At 63.3% G+C, this 19,170-nt stretch overlaps 1 protein-coding gene across 1 annotated transcript; it reads left to right on the top strand.

Moving 5' to 3' along the window:
- Positions 1-1,516: 1,516 nt before the first annotated feature.
- Positions 1,517-17,156, top strand: LOC125700905 (integrin alpha-D-like). Its single transcript, XM_048962191.1, has 29 exons — positions 1,517-1,620; positions 2,253-2,352; positions 3,143-3,237; positions 3,695-3,759; positions 4,218-4,311; positions 4,678-4,808; positions 5,290-5,441; positions 5,517-5,661; positions 6,976-7,126; positions 7,190-7,263; positions 7,547-7,676; positions 8,140-8,285; positions 8,359-8,493; positions 8,939-9,145; positions 9,304-9,434; positions 9,730-9,905; positions 10,098-10,246; positions 10,330-10,461; positions 11,100-11,173; positions 11,251-11,392; positions 11,825-11,926; positions 12,630-12,709; positions 13,274-13,351; positions 13,660-13,828; positions 15,056-15,127; positions 15,437-15,550; positions 16,264-16,350; positions 16,712-16,822; positions 16,941-17,156. The coding sequence occupies exons 1-29, from the start codon at positions 1,587-1,589 to the stop codon at positions 17,154-17,156; spliced, it is 3,492 nt and encodes a 1,163-aa protein (XP_048818148.1). The 5' UTR covers positions 1,517-1,586.
- Positions 17,157-19,170: the final 2,014 nt, after the last annotated feature.

The raw sequence follows: 19,170 nt of genomic DNA, 5'->3' as shown, positions 1-19,170 counted from the left end.
CTTTTGCCCTTTTTTGGCTCTCTCGGCCCTTCCCCGCCCCCTCTCCCCACTTCCGCCCCCCACGGCCGCGCGTGGGCTGTGGGTGTGGGGCAGACCTCCCTGCTCCCCGCCATGGGGCCGTGGGTGCTGCTGCTGCTCGGCGCAGGTCTGGAGCCAAATGCAGTGCTTTTGGGGCTGGGGGGAGCGGGGGGTGTGGAGGGAGAGACCCTGGCAGGGGGGGAGTCCGAAGGTCTGACGGACAGATGGGGGAGAACCCCAAAGTGCCCCCAATCCCCAACCCCCGTTTTCCCTCTGGCGGCGGCACCCTAGGCCCACAGACACCCCCGGGCTCTGCTGCCCCACAGCCCTCCAACCCCACAGAGACATTGGGACCGCTGGGGACATGTCAGGATGGGGCGCGGGGGGGCGGGGGGGAGCCCGGGATGGGGGAGCGTGGGGATGTGGGGACATGGAGAGGTCCTGGGGGACAGTGGAGTCATGGGGCAGCTGTAGGGCAGCTGTGGGGCAGCTGTGGGGAAGCTATGGGGAAGGTATGGGGCAGCTGTGGGGCAGCTGTGGGGCAGCTGTGGGGCAGCACGGCAGTGCCACAGCTGGGTGGCTCTCTCACGTTCAGCCATTTCTTCCCAGTTCCTTCCCCATTCTGCCCATTTCTGCTTCCGTTCCTCGCCCATTCCGCTCCCATTTGACACTTTGCTGCCCATGATTTCTGCCCACTTCTGCCCATTTCTGCCCATTTTTGCCCATTTCTGCCCATTTCCTGCTGCCCATTCCCCAGAGTTCCATGCCTCCCATTCTGTGCCTCTGTTTTGGACCATTTCTCTCAATATTCTTCCATTTCTTTCCACACCTCTGCCCAATCCAATTCCCTCCCATTCTGACAATTCCTGCTCCTTTTTGCCCATTTCTTCTCCTTTTTGTCATTCCCCTCTTTTTTTTTGCCCATTTCTGCCTCCTCCCCCCTCTGTCCATTCCATCCCCCTTTCCCCATTTCTGCACGTTTCCCCTTTTTCCCCATTTCCACCCTTTCAGGTCTTTCCTTGCCCGTTCCCCCCATCACAGTTCCCCCTCCTCCCCATTTCTTTCCATTTCCCCTTTTTCTCCCCATTTCCTTCCATTCCTTTCCCTCTTTACCCAGTTCTGCCCCTTTTCCCCCCAGCCCCGACCCGGGACCCCCCCACCCTTTGGGGCAGCAGGGCTCTGAGCTCTCCATCCTGCTCCGGTCCCACCAGTTTTTGCCCTTTGGCTCCATCCCCATTCCTGCCCATTTCTGAGCACCACTCTCCGGTCGGTGCCGTTTCTGTCACTTCTGGTCATCTTTGCCCGTGGGGACACTGGGGACATCGGGGGAACTGGGGGCGTGGGGACACGGGCTGCAGGACTGGGGATGCAGGGCAGCGCAGCGGGACAGCTATGGGGCAGCTGTGGGGCAGTTACGGGGTGGCTGTGGGGCAGAGTTCCGGAGCAGACCCGTTTGGCTTTTGCCCTTTTTTGGCTCTCTCAGCCCTTCCCCGCCCCCTCTCCCCACTTCCGCCCCCCACGGCCGCGCGTGGGCTGTGGGTGTGGGGCAGACCTCCCTGCTCCCCGCCATGGGGCTGTGGGTGCTGCTGCTGCTCGGCGCAGGTCTGGAGCCAAATGCGGTGCTTTTGGGGCCACCGGGGACACGTTGGGATGGGGCGCGTGGGGATGGGAGGGAGCGTGGGGATGTGGGGAGAAATGGGGGGGCGGTGTGACAGTGGAGGGATGTGGGGACATGGGGGGACATTGGAGGTCAGTGGAGATACAGGGTCACGAGGAGCAATATGGGAATGTGGGGGGGTCGGGTGAGGAGGGGTGATATTGGGATGTGGGGTGATGAGGGGGGATATATTGGGATGGGGAAAACCGGGGGACATGGGGGGCACACTGGGGACATGTGGGGACATTGGGGACATGTGGACATACAGGGGACTTGAGGATGCGGGGGCACATGGGGACATGGAGGGGTGGAGGGACCTGGAGGACACAGGGGTGGGGGAGGACATGGGGACATATGGGGACAGAGGGACAATGGGGAACATGGGGTGCCTGTGTGGCTTTGTGGGATCTGTGGGGCTCTATGGGATTCTGTGAGTTCTATGAGGCTCTGTGGGATCCTTTGGGACTTAATGGGGCTCTGTGGGGCTCTGTGGGGTCTACAGAGCCCTATGGGGCAATGTGGACTCTGTGGAGGCTATGGGCTGTATGGGTCCCCATGGGTGTCCCCCGCCCCACAGCTCTGCCCCACAGCTGCAGCTCTGCCCTCGACTTGGACTCTGCTGTGGCCTTTGAGGGTCCTGGTTCCTTCGGCCTCAGTGTGGCACAGAGCGACGACGGGTATGGAGCTGCCCCACAGCTTGTGGAGCCTCCCCAGGATTCCGTGGGGCAACCCACAGAATACATGGGGTGCCCCATAGAATATTTGGGGTGGCTCGTGGAATGTATTGGGTGGCTCATGGGGCAAATGGGAGCCCACTGTGGTTATCTGTAGGGCACCCCATAGAAATCTATGAGGCACCCCATGGAACTTAGAGGGTGACTTACAGAAGCTGTGCGGCGCTCTACATAACCTGTGGGATGCTCTGGAGAATCTGTGTGGTGCCCCACTGAATTTTGAGATGCCCCACAGTCTGTGCAGTGCCCCATGGAAGCTATAGGGTGGCCAGTGTGACCTATAGGGCAGCCCACATAATCTATGGGGTACCTATGTGAATCCATGGGGTGCCCCACATAACCTATGGGCTCCCTACTGACTCTGTGACTGCCCCACAGAATTGATGGGGCACCCTATGGGAATCTGTGGTTACCCTACTGAATCCATCTATCCCCCCAAGTAATCTAGGGCTGCCCCACGGAATCTGTGGGACACACCACTGAATCTGTAGGGTGGTCTGTTTAATCTATGCGGTGCCCCACTGAATTTAGTGGTGCCCCATGGAACCTATGGAGCGCCCCATATGTCCTAGGGGGCTCCCTGCTGACTCTATGACTGCCCCACATAGTCTGTGGGGACCCAGTGTAATCTGTGTGGTGCCCTATAGAATTGAAGGGGTATCTAAGTGAATCTGTGGGTCACCCAATGGGATCTATGGAGCACCCAACTGAGCCCCACATCCTCCCATCACAGGGTGCTGGTTGGGGCTCCCCTGGACTTGGGAGGCCGAGGCCGTGTCTATCGATGCCGTGTGGGGGAGAAGAGTTGCAGGGATGCAGATGTTGGTGGTGAGAGCTATGGGGCAGCCCCACACATGTGGGGCACATGGTGTGGTGTGCAGCTGCCTCAAATGTGTGTCTCATGGGGAGTTGTGGGGTGGGCCGGGGAAGGGGGGAGGGATGTGGGGCAGCCACAGTATGTGGAACTGAATGGGGAGTTTGTGGGGTAGCCTCACATGTGTGGGGCAGCCCCAAATGTGTGAGTCCTGAGGGAGTTGTGGGGCAGTACTATATGTGGACCTTAATGGGATGTTATGGGGCAGCCTTGATGTATGGGTCCGAGTGGGAAGTTGTGGGGTGGCCTCAATGTATGAGTCCTATGGGAAGATATCAGGCAGATCGGAGGGGGTCCCAATGGCAGGTTATGGGGCAGGGGGTGGTGTGGTGCTGCCCCACACATGAGTCCTTTGGCAAGTTTTGGAGCTGCTCCACAAGTGTGGGTGCTATGGGGTTCCCTGCCCCACAGACCTCCTGGATACGGGTCCCATGGCAATGGGAATGTCCATGGCAGCCAACGGATCCCAGCTCCTGGTGGGTGCTATGGGGTGCTGTGGGGCTCTCACAGGTCTATGGTGTCTGTCAGGCTCTGTAGGCTTTATGTCTCTGTGGGGTGCTATGGGTCACTATGGAGTTTGGGGTCTGCTGGGCTCTATGGGTTCTGTGGGGTTCTGTGGGTCTCTATGGGTGCTGTGGAGCTCTGTGGGGTATTGTGGGTTACTATGGGGTTTATGGGGGTCTATTGAGCCCAATGGGTTCTATGGGGCTTTGTGTGTCTCTGTGGGTCACTGTGGGTCTGTGTGGGGTGCTGTTGGTCTCTATGAGATGCTATGGGTCACTGTGGTTCTCTGTGGGGCACTATGGATCTCTCCGGGGCTCTATGGGATGCTATGGGGGCTCTATGGGGAACTGTGGGGCTCTCTGGAGTGCTGTGGGGCTCTATGGAGTGCTATGGGTCACTGTGGATCTCTGTGGGATGCTGTGGGGTGCAGGCCTGTGGCCCGATGGCGCAGCGGATGTGTGGGGAGAACGCGGAGGTTCCGGGGTTGTGCTTCCTCGATGGCTCCCTAGTGACCACCCCACGAGGTATGGGGCACGTGGGGGGCAGCGGTGGGGCAGAGGGGCTCTGTGGGGTAGAGAAGACCCAGCACCGTCGTCTGTGGGTTCTGTGGGGCCAGGATGGGGCACAGAAGTCCTAATGTCATTGTCACTGGGATCTGTGGGGTGGACATGGGGCGGAGAAGACACAGTGCCGTTGTTGGTGAGATCTATGGGGCAGATATAGCATCTATGGGGCAGACGCGAGGCAGAAAGGATCCAATGCTGTTGTCATTGGGATCTGTGGGGCAAAGACTCAGCGTTGGGTTCAGTGGGATCTGTGGGTGGGGACGGGTTTGATGAGACTCACCAAACTGCTGCACTCCACCGCCTGCCCCACCACCTGCCCCACAGCTTGCCCCACATCGTCCTCCGACATCGTGTTCCTGATGGACGGCTCCGGAAGCGTGGCAGCGTTTGACTTCTGGCAGATGAAGACATTCGTCATCGAAATCATCAAACGCTTCCGTGGGACCAACACCCGCGTGCGTGACACACGGTGCTATGGGGCTGCCCCGCAGCAGGGCCCCACAGAATCTATGGGGCGCTCCATAGAATTCTTGGGTTACCCAAGTGAATCTATGGGGCGCCCAGACTCAGCTCTGCACTGCCTGACATCCCTTGCGGGGCGTCCCGCTGTGTTTGGAGCTGCCCCATGAAATTTATGGGTACCTGTGGTTGCCCCACATAATATATGGGGCACCTAGTGTAACGTGTGGGGCTTTGTGGGGTGCTGTGGGGCCCTGTGAGGCTCTGTGGGTTTCTGTGGGATGCTGTGGGGCTCTGCGGGGCGTTATTGGAGGCTAAGGGGAGCGGAGCTCTGCGGGGTTCCGTGGGGCCACGTGGGCTCCACGTTGGGCTGCGGGGCGCTGTGGGGCTCTGCGGGGCCATGGGGCTGCGAGGGGCTCTGAGGGGCTCTGCGGGGGCCGCGCGCGGTACGATGGGTGCCGTGGCCGCGGCCCGCAGTTCGCAGTGCTGCAGTTCTCCACCGGCGTGGAGGTGCACGTGGGCTTCCCCGACTTCGACCGCCTGCCGGCGGAGGACCTGGAGCGGCTGCTGCTGGGGGTGGAGCAGCGCAGAGGCGTCACGCAAACGGCCTCCGCCATCCGCGTCGCGCTGTGCGTCCCCCTGCCGCCCACCCCCCTTCCCTCCCCTCGCCCCCGCCCGCCCGGCGCTGACGCCGCTGCGCGCAGGACGCGGGTGTTGGCGGGGAGCCGCGCGGGGGCCTCCAAGGCGCTGATCGTGGTGACGGACGGGCAGAAGTACGGCGACGCGCTGCAGTACGGCGACGTCATCCCGGAGGCCGAGCGCGCCGGGGTCGTCCGCTACGCCATCGGGGTGAGCCGGCGTGCCGAGCTCCTCGCCCCGCATCCCTGCGGGACCCCAAATCCTGCCCCGAATCCGTCCTCAAAACGCCCCGAATGCCCGCGCTCTCCTCGAAGTCCTTACCCAAAATGCCCAAATTCCTGCAAATTCTCCCCAAATCATCCCCCAAAAACCCGAAATCCTGAATTCATCTCCAAAGGCCGCAAATTCCTCTCCCACAATCCGCCTCTCAAAACCCTCAAACCACAAAATCCATCTCCCGTGCCCCAAACCCAATCCCCAAAGCTCCCAAATCCCAAATTCGCCCCCAAGCGCCAATTCCCCCACGGAAAAACCAAGAATCCCAAATCCACCCGATGCACCTCCACAACTCCCTAACGAATCCCCAAAACCAGACCTGTCCCCCAGATTCCCCACAAATTCTCCCCGGCTCCCACCCGAAGCCTGACCAAAAGCTCCACCCCCCCCCCCCCCCACTCCATAACCCCACACCCACCCAAAGGCCCCAATTCTGCTCATTCCCCCCAAACCATGCCCCAAACCCCTTCCCCCAAACCCCAAACTCATCACCCAAAACCCACATTCCCCCCAATTTGCCACCAAACCGTCCCCAAAAATCACGAGCCCCAAATTCCTCCAAACTGCCCCCAAATCATAACCCAAGTCCCTCCCCCCAGAAAACCCCAATGCCAATCCCCAAACCCCAAATTCCCCCAAATCCTCCCCAAGAACCGTGGGGCTCTATAGGGCTCTCTGAGTCTCTCAGGGCTCTGCGGGGCATCATGAGGCTCCGTGGGGTCCGTCGGGCACTATGGGACGCCACGGGGCTCTGTGGGATGTAGGGGGCTCTATGGGGCGCCAGTAGCTGTGGGGGCACCCGAGGGACATTGGGGGGACACCGAGAGCGACGGGGGCGGGGGCTCCACACAGAGGCACTGGGGACACTGAGAGGTTGGGGCATGGAGGTGCCACCAGGAACGTGGGGCAGTGAGAAGGGGCGCAGAGTGCCAGGACACCGGAGCGTGGGGGCACCGCGGGGACACGGGGAGCTCTGGGGGACACCCAGGTGAGATGGAGGCCATGGGGACGCAGAGATGACGCAGGACGCGAGGGCACCTCATGCTGCGGTGACACCAGGAGCACGGGGGACGCCAGTGCGATGTCAAGTTGTGGGGATGCCAAGAGGGTTGGGACACCAGAGCACGGGCCCCGCGAGCTCCGAGGCACTGACGGCGTGGGGAGCAGCAGGGGCAGCGGGACACCCAGAGCTCGGGGACGGCTGTGTGACGGCGGGGCGGTGGGACACCGTGAGCGACGTCCCCGCAGGTGGGCAGCGCCTTCAAGGACCCCAAGGCGGTGGCGGAGCTGCAGACCATCGCCTCGCCCCCCCCCGAGGCGCACGTCTTCCGTGTGGACAACTTTGAGGCACTGCGCGGCATCCAGGAGCAGCTGCAGGACAAGATCTTCGCCATCGAAGGTATGGCTCTGCGGCGCGGCCCCGTGGGGCGCCAGGGCCCAGCTCACCCCACCGTGCCCCCAGGGACCCAGCCGGCCTTCGGGAGCTCCTTCCAGCTGGAGATGGCTCAGGAGGGCTTCAGCGCTCTGCTCACCCCCGTGAGTGTCCCCACCGCCAGCCCAGCACCACACGCCTGTCTGCACAGACCTGAAGCCCGTCACAACCCCATGCGGCCCCCGAGGTGCCGCAGAGCCCCATAGAGCCCGCGGAGCGCCACAGAGCTCCGTAGACCCACAGGGACCCACCGGATGCCCCCAAACCTGCCAGAGTTCCCCAGGACTCCTCGACCCCCTTCAGACACCCCTAAGCCCACCTGAGATCCTCAGGGCCCCATCCCGCCCTGCTCAGCCCCCCAACCCCTCCCCACCCTCCCCGCTGCAGGAGGGGGCGGTGCTCGGAGCAGTGGGCGCCTATGACTGGGCCGGAGGGGCCTTTGTCTACGGGGCCGATGGGAAGGTCGCCTTTGTCAACGCATCCGAAGGGGCTGGGGGCGCGAGCGACGCGTACCTGGGTGAGGACCTGGGGTCCTGGGCTCCTCAGAGGGGTCTCTGTTTGGCGGGGGGTCTCGGCACCCTCATGGGGGTCTCTTGGTGGAGGGCATCCCCGAGGGGATGTTGGAGTCCTCCTGATGATCAGGGGGCAGTGGGCCACCCGCGGGGGTTTTGGGGTCGGTGGCTGTCCCCACTTGGGTCATGGAGATAGAGGGGCTCTCACAAGGGCGATGGGATGGTGGTGATCCCATGGGGATAACGGAGTTTTGGGGGGGGTCTCAGGGCATTCACGGGGCTCTTGGGGCTGTTGTGACAGTCCAGGAGATGACGGGGTCCCCATAGAGACAGAGCTGTCGCTGTGTGGGTCTTGGGTGCGGCAATGATCCCATGGGGGTCCCAGAGCTGTGGATGTCCCCATGACCCCACGAGGAGCTGCAGGGCCACCCCCCCCATGGGTCTGACCCGCTGCCCCCCTGCCCGCAGGTTACGCCACTGAGTCTCTGTCCCTGGGGGGGCTCCGGGCGCTGGTGCTGGGTGCCCCCCGGTATCACCACGTGGGCCGCCTGCTCCTCTTCGTGCTGCACCACGGGGGGAAGTGGGAGCTGCGCTCTGACGCCATGGGGCGGCAGGTGATGGCGGGGGGGACGTGTGGGGCATGGCATGGGGCGGGAGGAGCCCCGAGGCTGACACTGTCACCCACAGGTGGGCTCCTACTTTGGGGCAGCGCTCTGCGCTCTGGAGGGGTCAGGGGATGGTGTGGCACTGCTGGTGGGGGTCCCCATGTTCTACGGAGACGGCACCGGGGGACGCGTGGAGGTCTGCACGGTGCTGCCACAGGTACGGACCCCCAGCACGGCCCCATGGTGCTCAGCTAGTCAATAAGTCAACTGCAAACCAACCCCAGTCCAACCCCTATCCCAACTCCATCCCCATCCCTATCCCCACACCCATCCCATCCTCACCCCACCCCACACCATCCCATGCCACACCACCCCACCCCATCCCATCCCATCCCACCCCATCCCTCCCCACCCCATCCCACCCCATTCCATCCCATCCCATCCCACCCCATCCCATCCCATCCCATCCCATCCCATCCCATCCCATCCCATCCCATCCCATCCCACCCCACCCCATCCCATCCCTATCTCCTCACCCATCCCATCCTTACCCCCATCCCTATCCCCACCCCTATCTTCATCCCATCCCATTCCCATTCCCATTCCTGTCCCAGCCTTGACCCACACCTGTCCCCGCGCCCCCCACGTGTTGCTTGCTGTAGGGCCGTGCACTGTGGTGCCACCGGATGCTGCGGGGTCAGGCCGGACACCCACTGGGGCGCTTTGGGGCCAGCGTTGCTCGCCTTGGGGACATCGACGGGGACGGGCTGCATGATGTGGCCGTGGGTGCTCCCATGGAGGATGACGAGCGTGGCGCCGTCTACATCTTCTGTGGGGAGAAGGGTGGCATAAGTGACCACTACAGCCAGGTGGGACCACCCCACTGAGAACCACTGAACCCCACAGCGTCCCATAGATCCCAAAGACCCCGAAGGGCCCTTCAGAGCCCCCAGGTCCCACAGACCCCACAGTGCACAGCTGCCGCTTGGAGGTCGGGTCCCACCCTCGTGCGTTCTGTCCTCCACAGCGCATTGCAGGCTCCTCGTTCCGCAGCGCCCCGCAGCACTTTGGGCAGGCGCTGAGTGGGGGCCGCGACCTGACAGGGGACAGACTGCCGGACTTGGCCGTAGGCGCACAGGGACAGGTGCTGCTGCTCAGGTGGGAGTGCCGCACCAGAGCCCCATTGCCAATCCCAGCCCCATACCATCCCCAGCTCAAACGGCCTAGCCCCATACATTGCCATCTCTGACCCTAATCCCGGCCAAACACCAGCCCTAACTCCCCATCCCCAAACTCAACCAGCCACGTCCCATCCCACCCCCACCCCATCTCCATACCCATTCCCATTCCCAACCACAACCTGTCCACGTCCCCACCCCGACCCCCACCTGCAACCCCTTCCCACCTCACCCCACCCCACGTTCTCCCCTCCTCCACGCCGCCGCCCCCGCAGGTCCCCACCCCTGCTGAAGGTTGAGGTGACGGTGACCTTCAGTCCCCCGGAAATCCCGACGTCTGCCCTCGACTGCCACCGGGCAGAGGAGGAGGAGCTGAGCGCCGCCGGGGCCGCGGTGGTGACCACAGCCGAAGTATGCTTTGTCGGCACCAAGAAGAGCCGTGACAGCTTGGGTGAGAGCACGGGCCCCCCGTGGGCGGGCGCCCACCCATCGGCTACCCGTGGGACCCCCAGCCCCTCCGGGTGCCCTCAGGACCCTTCGAGTCCCATCGGCCCTCGCCAGCAACCCCTCCCGACGCCCCCCGACCCGCCGGGCCCCACAGCGCCCCGCGGAGCCGCGCAGCGCCGCGTCCTGCCGCCCGCAGGTTCCCTCGGCGCCGCCCTCCGCTACCGCCTGCACTTGGACCCCGGCCGCGCCGCGCGCGCCGTCTTCGTGCCGGGCGGCGCCAGGAGCAACGGGACCGCGCACGTGGCCGAAGGGCTCCGCTGCCGGACCTTCGGCGTCGCTCTGGCGGTGCGTGCGGCGCGGGTGCCGGGGGCGCGGAGCTGCCCCGCGCGGGGCCGCCGCCGCCACGGGCGCTGTGTGTGGGTCCCCAGGGCTGCCCGGCAGACACGCTGAGCCCCGTGGGGCTGCGGGTGGCCTTCGAAGCGCGCGGGGACGCGCTGCAGCACGAGCAGGGGCTGCGCGTGGCGCTCAGCCGCGACACGCAGTGGGCCGTGAGCGCCGCGGTACGGGAACGGCGGGGGGCGAGAGGGGAGGGAGAGCGGGGGGTGAGAGGTGGGTGGGGGCCTGGGGCGGGCGAGGTGGTCGGGAGGTGTTCAGGAAATGTTCTGAGCTGCGGTGGGCGCCTGGAGAAGGTGGGACGGAAGGATGGGATGGGGTGGGGTGGGGTGGGGTGGGATGGGATGGGATGGCAGTGTGGGGTGGGGGGAGGTGGGATGGGGATGGAGAGGGTGCGATGGGAGGGAGGGACAGGACGGAGACGGTTGCAGTGGGAATTTGGGGTGCGTGGATGGAGGGATGGGATGGGATTGGAGGGACGGGATGGGTGCGTGGGGTGGGTGGAGAATGTGGGGTGGGAATTGGTATGGGGAGAGGGATGGATGGGGATGGAGGCGATGGGATGGATGGAATGGAGATGGTTGGGGTGAGTGGAGAAGGGATGGAAATTCAGGATGGACATTGGGAGGGATGGAGACATGGAATGGATGTAAAAGTTGGGTTGGAAACGTGGGGCACATGGAGAGACAGGACGGAGATGTGGGGGATGGAGGGATGGGACGGAGATGTGGGGGATGGAGCAGAATGGATGCAGCCGGGGCGTGCGCTGGGAGGCTGGGATGGAGGCATGTGCGCCGGCCCCCAGCTGCCCTTTGAGAAGAACTGTGGTGAGGACAACCAGTGTGTGCCCGAGCTGCGCGTGGCCCTCGGCTTTCAAGGGTATGTCTCCCCCGTGGCCTCACCTCATGCGGGGCACCCCACCTCCCCGCCCCACACCCAATGCTGCCGCCCCATAGGCTGGAGGAGCTGGTGGTGGGTGCCGCTGAGGACGTCACCGTCACCGTCACCGTGCAGAACGTCGGGGAGGACGCCTATGGGGCCCACGTGGAGCTGCAGCACCCCAAGGCGCTCTCCTACCGCAAGGCCACCGCACTGCAGGTGCCCACGGGGAGCAGGGGAACTGCCGCACCACAGGGGCTGCCCCACACTCCTTCAGGCCCCCCAGAGCCCCTCTGGATGCTCTCAGGACCCCCAGAATCCCATCCCGGTGTTCTCAAGACCCCATAGATGTCATTACAGCACCCAAATCTCCATCCAGATGCCCTTGAGATCCTCACAGCCTCTACAGATGTCCCCAAGGCCCCAGATTTCCTCAAGTTCCTATAGGTTCCTGCATGTCCCCGTACCCCAATCCCATCCAGAGGCCCTCAAGACCCCTGAGTTTCTCCAGATGCCCTCAAGACCACAGAGAATCCCATGTCCCCAAAACACCAAACCCCAATCAGATGGCCCCAAACCTCCTTACCCCACCCCCAGATCCCACCTCAGGTCCCTCCACACACCTCCCACTGCTGACCCAGTGCTCCACAGCCCCACCACAGGTCCCTGGCACAGCACTGCAGCTCAGTGTCTCCAGGAGGTGGGCGCATCCTCTGCAACATCAGCCACCCTGTGCTGTGGGCCGGCCAGCAGGTGGGCTGCTGTGGGGCTCTGTGGGGTGCTGTGGGGCTCTGTGGGATGCTATAGGCTCTAAGGGAGTCTGTGAGTCTCCAAGGGCTCTGTGGGGTGTTTCAAGGCTCTATGGGCCCTATGGGCCTATGGGCACTATGAGATGCCATGGGGTGCTGTGGGATCTAGGGGGCTCTATGAGATGCTGTGGGGTGCTGTGGGATCTAGGGGGCTCTATGAGATGCTGTGGGGTGCTGTGGGATCTAGGGGGCTCTGTGAGATGCTGTGGGGTGCTGTGGGATCTAGGGGGCTCTGTGAGATGCTGTGGGGTGCTGTGGGATCTAGGGGGCTCTATGAGATGCTGTGGGGTGCTGTGGGATCTAGGGGGCTCTATGAGATGCTGTGGGGTGCTGTGGGATCTAGGGGGCTCTGTGAGATGCTGTGGGGTGCTGTGGGATCTAGGGGGTTCTATGAGATGCTGTGGGGTGCTATGGAGAGCTATGGGTGCTGTGGGCTCTATGGTAGTTTATGAAGCTCTAAGGGCTCCATGGGGTGCCATGGAGAGCTATGAGACTGCATGGGCTCTGTGGGGCACTGTGTGCTTTATGGGGCTCCATAGGGCCTTATGGGTCTCTGTGGGGTGCTGTGGGCCCTGTGGAGCTCCATGGGACTCCATGGGGCCCCATGGGGTGCTATGGGGCTGAGCCCCACATCCTGTGCCCCCCAGCTCGTGTTTGTTGTCACCATGGATGTGCCCCACGAGGCTGAGTTGGGGGACAGAGTGGAGGTGGTGGCGTTGGCCAGCAGGTGGGTGACACTGCAGCATCACACTGTGACACCGCACGGCCATGGGTGGCACTGCAGTGCTGTGTGGGGCTGTGACATCGTGACATGGTGTGACGTGGTGTGACACTGGGTGACAGTGTGACACGGTGACATCACGTGATGCTGTGTGACATGGTGTGACATTGGGAATTTGATAGAGGGTGACGGTGTGATACTGTGGTGCTAACGCTGTGCTATGTGACACTGGTGGGGTGGTTCCTTTGATGTTGTGTGACACTGCGTGACAGTGTGACACCGTGACACTGACATGAGGTGACACGGTTAGTGACGCAGTGATGTGCCATGGTGTGACACGGTGTGAGTGACATGGGTGGCAGTATGTGACACAGTGTGACCCTTGTGGGGTTGTGACAGTGACACTGTGTGTGATGTTTTGTGACACTGTGACATTGTGTGGCACTGTGACACGGTGTGACGTGATGGGATGCTGTGTGTCTGACAGTGGGTGACACAGGGTGAGGTGGTGACACTGTGGGGCTGACACAGTGATGCAACGTGAGCCCACGTGTCCCGCTGTCCCCGCAGCGTCCCCCCACCCGTGAGCCCCCATCAGGTGCGTGCCGTGCTCCCAGTGCTGTACAGCGTTGTGCTGCTACTCACCAGGTGGGCCCCCCACGTGCCCCACATCCCCCCGGTGCCGCCGCCCCGTATCCGCGTCTCCTCGCCCCACACAGCCGTCCCCCTCCCCACATCCCCATGGGCGTCCCCGTCACCCCACGTCCCTACGGCCGTCCCCGCGACCCAACGTGCCGCATCCCTACGGACAGGGGACGTCCCTGCGGGTTCCCCAGCGTCCCCACATCTCCGCGGCCGCCCCCGCATCCCCACGCGTTCCCCCGCCGTCCCCGCGGCCGTCCCGCATCCCCGCGGTGCCCGGCCGCACCCTGACGCGCCGTCCCGTCGCCCCGCAGCTCTCCGTCCTCCACGCGCTCGGTGCCCGCAGGACAGACCGCAGTTCAGCACCGCTACCAGCTGGCGGCGCAGGGCGCGCGCCGCCCCCCCGGCAACGCCACCGTCCGAGTGCCCACGAGGCTGCGCGGCGCGGAGCTCTGGGAGGAGCTCTGGGTGGTGGGGCCGCAGGTTCGGGCGGGGCCGCGGGTGGGGGCGGGGCCGGAAGGGACGCGGAAGCAAAGGGCAGCCCGGAGGGCCCTGGGGACGCGCCGCGGAACCCCGTAGCCCCGTAAAGCCCGACGTCCTCTAGAAGCCTGTAGAGCCCCGCAGGACGCGTGGGGCGCCGTAGAATTCCTTGGGCCTCGTCGTTCCGCGGCCCCCACTGTCCCGTCGCGTCCTTTCGGCCCCATTTGTCCCTGCCCCCCCCCCCGCTACAGCTCTGCCCCCCGCTCCCCAGTGGTCTCAGACCCCAACCCCCTTCCTGGGGTCGGCAGGTTTGGGGTTGGCCTGGGTCCTGCTGTGGGTGGGTTCTGCTACAGGGCCAGGTCCTGTTATTGGTCCGGGTCTTGCTATGGGTCTGGAGGTGCACGGGGATCTGCTGTGGGGCTGGGAGTTCTGTATGGGTCTGGGTACCACGATGGGGCCAGATTCCACCGTGGGTCTGCATTCCTCTATGGGTCTGGGGATGCCCTATGGGGATGGGGTTCTTCTGTGGGGCTGGAGATGCTTATGGGGATGGGGGCTCACTGTAGGTTTGGGGATCTTCTATGGGGTTGAGTCCCACTGTGGGGCTAGGTTCTGCTACGGGTTTGGATTCTGCTATGGGTCTGGAGTTCTCCTATGAGGCTGGGGCTCTGCTGTGGATTGTTGGGGGGTGGTGACACTTACAGGGATAGGGTTTTGCTATAGGGTCTGGTTTCCCCTATGGGTATGGGTCCTGCTGTAGGGCTGGATTTCTCTATGTGTCAGGGGTTCCCCTATGGGTTTGGGGGGTTCCCTTTGGGGCTGGGGGTCAGCCATGGGTCTAGAGGTTCCTTATGGGGCTGGGCCCCACTGTGGAGATCGGGGCCTGCTATTGGGACATTCATAGGCCTCACTATGGGGCTGGGGGTTCCCTAATGGGGTTGAGTCCTGCTGCGGGCCTGGGAGCTCCCTTTGGGACTGGAAGCTGCTGACGATATGGGGCTGACTGTATGGGGGTGTCCGCTATGGGGCTGGGTATTTGCTCCAGGTGTGGGGGTCCCCAGTGGGGCTGGGGGTTTCCTGCGGGTGTGGGGGTTCCCTACACGGCTGGGGTTTTGCTATAGGGTCTACAGTTCTGCTATAGAAATGCGTCCCTCTGTAGAGATGAGACCTGCTATGGGGGCTCTGCCCCCACAGACTGCTGGCCCCACTGTGCCCCCCATTCTCTCACAGGGCTGTGTGCCTGCCCCGTATTCCTCGGGGGTTCAGGACCCCACCCCTCTCCTGCTGCGGAACCCGGTGGTGGTGAGTGCCCCATGGCCCCACCCCCTTCTCTTGGCCGCGCCCCTTTATTGCCCCCGCCCCAAGCCGCGTTCTCCCCATAACTCTGCCCCTCGTCGGCTCCGCCCCGCTGCCACATGGCCCCGCCCTTCCCCTTAGCCCCGCCGTCTTCCTGGGACGTGCTCCTCGTTCCTCTCGCGCATCGATTCTATATGGCCCCGCCCCTTCCCCGTAACCCCACCCTGTACGCCCCGCCCCCTTGCCACGCCCTGTTCCTTTGCCCCTTTGTAACCCCACCCCCGGTCCCGCCCCCCGGCCGCTCTCCACCAATAGGATTGCAGCGTGGCCGCCTGCCAGGAGTGGCGCTGTCCGTGGGGCCGCGCGCTGCCCCCCGGGGGCGTGGAGTTCAGCGTTGGGGGGCGGCTGCGGTGGAACTGGGTGCAGCAGGTGGGTGCGGGGCAGCAGGATGTAGGGGGGATATGGCGGTATTTGGTGTGGGGATGTCGGGAGGTGTGGAACGGTGTTACGTGGTATGTAATATGAGGCTGCAGGGAGATGTGGGGTGGGGTATTGGGGCTGCGTGGTGGTGTGGGAAGGGCCGTTGGGATCTATGGGGTCTGTGGGGTTTTTGCATGGCCCCGGGGGGCAGCTTTGGGGATGGGGAACGCGATGGGGACATGTGGGGTTGGAGGTGCTGTGGGGCAGCCATGGGGCAGCTGTAGGGCATGAGAATGCAATGGGGCTGGGGAAGTTTATGGGGCTGCCATAGGTCTGGGAGTGCTGCGGGGTGGCTGTGGGGCCGGAGAACTTTATGAAGTGAGATATATATGGGGGAATGCGGGACTGCCGCGGGGCTGGGATGTGCTATGGGGCTGTTAGGGGGAGATGTGGTAGCAGCTGTGGGGCTGGCGAGTGCTGTGGGGTTGCAAAAGGGTTACTATGGGGCTGGAGAACGCTATCGTGTGGGTTGTGCTGCGGGGCCGAGGCTGCTATGGGGCAGGTGTGGGGCAGCCACGGGGCTGGATGTGCCGTGGGGCTGCGGGAGGAGTGGGGTGCTATGGGGTCTGAGATGTGGTGGGAGATGGGGGGGGCTGGGCGTGGGCATGGGGGAGCGCTGTGGGCGGGGCCGCGGCGCAGTGCCCCCCCTCCTCTCCCGGCAGCTGCCCCTCCCCCACGTGGAACTGGAGAGCTCCGTTCAGCTGCAGCCCGAGCCGCGCTACCGCAATGTGGGGCGGGACCGCCTGGAGGTGGGCGGGGCTTTGGGAGGGGGGACCCATTGAGCCCCGTGGGGCGCGTGGAGCCCCGCAGGCCCTCCAGAGCCCTGTAAAGTCCGTAGAGCCCCACGCACCGTGCTGAGCACGCGAAACCTCCTAGAACCCTATAGACCCTATAGCACCCATAAACCCGACGGAGCCCACAGAACCTTGTAGACCCCATAGCGCCCCATTGGGCGCACAGAGCCGTACAGAACCCATAGCTCCTCACAGACCCCGTGGGTGCCCCGGAGCCTCATAGAGCCCCGTAGACCCAATGAAGCCCCATAGTTCCCACCGAGCCCCTCGGAGCCCCCTGGTCCCACCCCCCGGCTGACCCCGCCCCGTCCCGCAGGTCCGCACGGAGCTCCGCCCCGCATCCCCGCCGGTGCCGCTGGGCCCCACGCTGGGCGCGGTGGCGGCAGGGCTGCTGCTGGCGGCTGCGGCGGGAGCGGTGCTGCGTAAGGTGAGGGCGGGGCTGCGCGGGGAGCAGTCTCTGAGGGGGTAATGGGGGGGGGGGGGGCGGGGCTACAGAGAGGCCCCGCCCACAGCGGTCGACGCTGACTCCGCCCCTTCCGCTCCAGGTCGGCTTCTTCCGGCGGCACTACAAAGAGATGAGGGAGGGCGGGGCCGGTGGCGGCGGGGCCGGTGGCGGCGGGGCCGGTGGCGGCGGGGCCGGTGGCGGCGGGGCCGGTGGCGGCGGGGCCGGTGGCGGCGGGGCCGGTGGCGGCGGGGCCGGTGGCGGCGGGGCCGGTGGCGGCGGGGCCGGTGGCGGCGGGGCCGGTGCTCAAAAAGAATGAGGGGGGGGGGGGGGGCAAATGGGGGGTGGTTGTGGGGCTGGGGAGCGCTATGGGGCAGCGATGGAGAAATGTGCGGGTGCTACCTGTGGGGCTGGAGAATGACATGGGACTGCTATGGGGAGATAGGGGGCAGCAATGGGGATGGGTGTGCTGTGGGGCTGGGGGGAGGAGTGGGGCTGCTGTGAGGCAGCTGTGGGGCTGGGGAGCATCGCTGTGTGTGGGGCTGGGGCTGCTATGGGGCTTGGGATTGCTTTGGGGTTGGGAGTGTTGTAGAGCTGCTGTGGGGAGATATGGGGCAGTTGGGGGTCTTGGTGCAGGGCCGGAGCCTGTTGTAGAGCCGCCCCATTGCTCTTTCAGCAATAAATGTCACTGCCCCACAGTTCTATGAGGCCAAGGAATTCTGTGGGGCTGGGAGTGGGAAGGGGGGGCAACAGGTGGCGTATGTATGGGTCAGGGCTCCCTGTGGGTCTGGCTATAGGGGCTATGGGCCACACCTCAGTATGGTTCACATCCTGCTATGGGATGCTTTACGTGTCCTGCTTTGGGGCCCCTCTATGGGTCACAGCTCCCCTGTGGGTCTGAGTCCCCCTATGGGTCTCACAATGGATCAGATCCTGCTATGGGTTCCTCTGTGGATCACAGCCCTACTATGGGTCACACTGTGGATCTTGATCTCTCTGTAGGTCCCCCCATATTTCTCTCTCTGGGTCAGGGCTGTGCTATGAATCTTGCTATGGCTCAGACTGCGCTGTGGGGTGGATCCCATAGGATCCACATGTGGGACTGCCCTATAGCTTTCCTGTAGGACCCATGTATATTCACCTGCCCCACAGCTTCTTTTTGGGACACATGTGGAGCTCTTCGATCTCTTTCGGGGCCTACTTGGAGCTGTCTCATGGGCTAGGGTGTTGGAAGGCAAGGGGGCCTGTGAGAGCTGGTCGGCATTTAAGCAGCTCTTCTTCCAAGCTCAGGATCGGTGCGTCCCTGTGAGGAAGAAATCGGGAAAGGGTGGCAGGAGAGCTGTGTGGATGAGCAAGGAGCTTGTGTGCAAACTCAAAGGAAAGAAGAAGGCCCATGAAATGTGGAAAAAGGGTCTGACTACTTGGGAAGAATACAGGAATGTTGTCAGGGTCTGCAGGGATGCGACAAGGAAGGCTAAAGCCCGCCTGGAATTAAATCTGGCAAAGGGGATAAAGGATAATAAAAAAGGTTTTTTCAAGTACATTAACAGTAAAAGGAAGACTAGGGAGAATGTGGCTCCCCTGCTAAGTGACGGGGGTGTTCTGGTAACGGGGGATGCTGAGAAGGCGGAGATACTGAATGCCTTCTTTGCTTCTGTCTTCAGTGAAAAAGCTCCCCCTTGGGAATCTGAGACCCTGGAGATTAGTGAGAGGATCTGGGGAATGGAAGACCCCCCTTCTGTCAGGGAAGAGGTGGTCCGGGAGCGCCTAGGCAACATCAATGTTCAGAAATCCATGGGACCCGATGGGATTCATCCACGGGTGCTGAAGGAGCTGGCAGAGGTGATTGCTGAACCGCTCTCTGTCATCTTTGAGAAGTCTTGGAAGACGGGGAAGGTGCCTGAAGACTGGAAGATAGCCAACGTCACCCCGGTCTTCAAAAAAGGCAAGAAGGAAGACCCAGGCAATTATAGGCCAGTCAGCCTCACCTCTGTCCCTGGAAAGGTGATGGAACAGCTTGTACTGGATGTCATCTCCAGACAACTGGAAGAAGAGGAGGTTATCAGGAGTAGTCAGCACGGGTTCACAAGGGGGAGGTCGTGCTTGACCAACCTGGTAGCCTTCTATGATGTTGTCTCTGGCTGGGTGGATGGGGGGAGAGCAGTGGATGTAGTCTACCTTGATTTCAGCAAGGCATTTGATACTGTCCCCCATGACGTCCTTATAACAAAGCTGAGGAAGTGTGGGATAGATGAGTGGACAGTGAGGTGGGTTGAGAACTGGCTGACTGGCAGAGCACAGAGGGTCGTTGTTGGTGGTGCAGAGTCCGGTTG

The sequence above is a fragment of the Lagopus muta genome, chromosome 15 (genome assembly GCF_023343835.1).
Source record: "Lagopus muta isolate bLagMut1 chromosome 15, bLagMut1 primary, whole genome shotgun sequence".
Taxonomy (NCBI): Eukaryota; Metazoa; Chordata; class Aves; order Galliformes; family Phasianidae; genus Lagopus; species Lagopus muta.
Note: the sequence above shows the minus strand (reverse complement) of the source record. Positions and strands in the feature narration are given on the sequence as shown.

Bases quoted from the DNA above. Each gene is read 5' to 3' on its own strand.
- LOC125700905 (XM_048962191.1), top strand. From the start codon at position 1,587: ATGGGGCTGTGGGTGCTGCTGCTGCTCGGCGCAG. The intron at 1,621-2,252 runs GTCTGGAGCCAA...CCCGCCCCACAG, and splicing joins GCTGCTGCTGCTCGGCGCAG to CTCTGCCCCACAGCTGCAGC. The intron at 10,462-11,099 runs GTACGGGAACGG...GCCGGCCCCCAG, and splicing joins AGTGGGCCGTGAGCGCCGCG to CTGCCCTTTGAGAAGAACTG.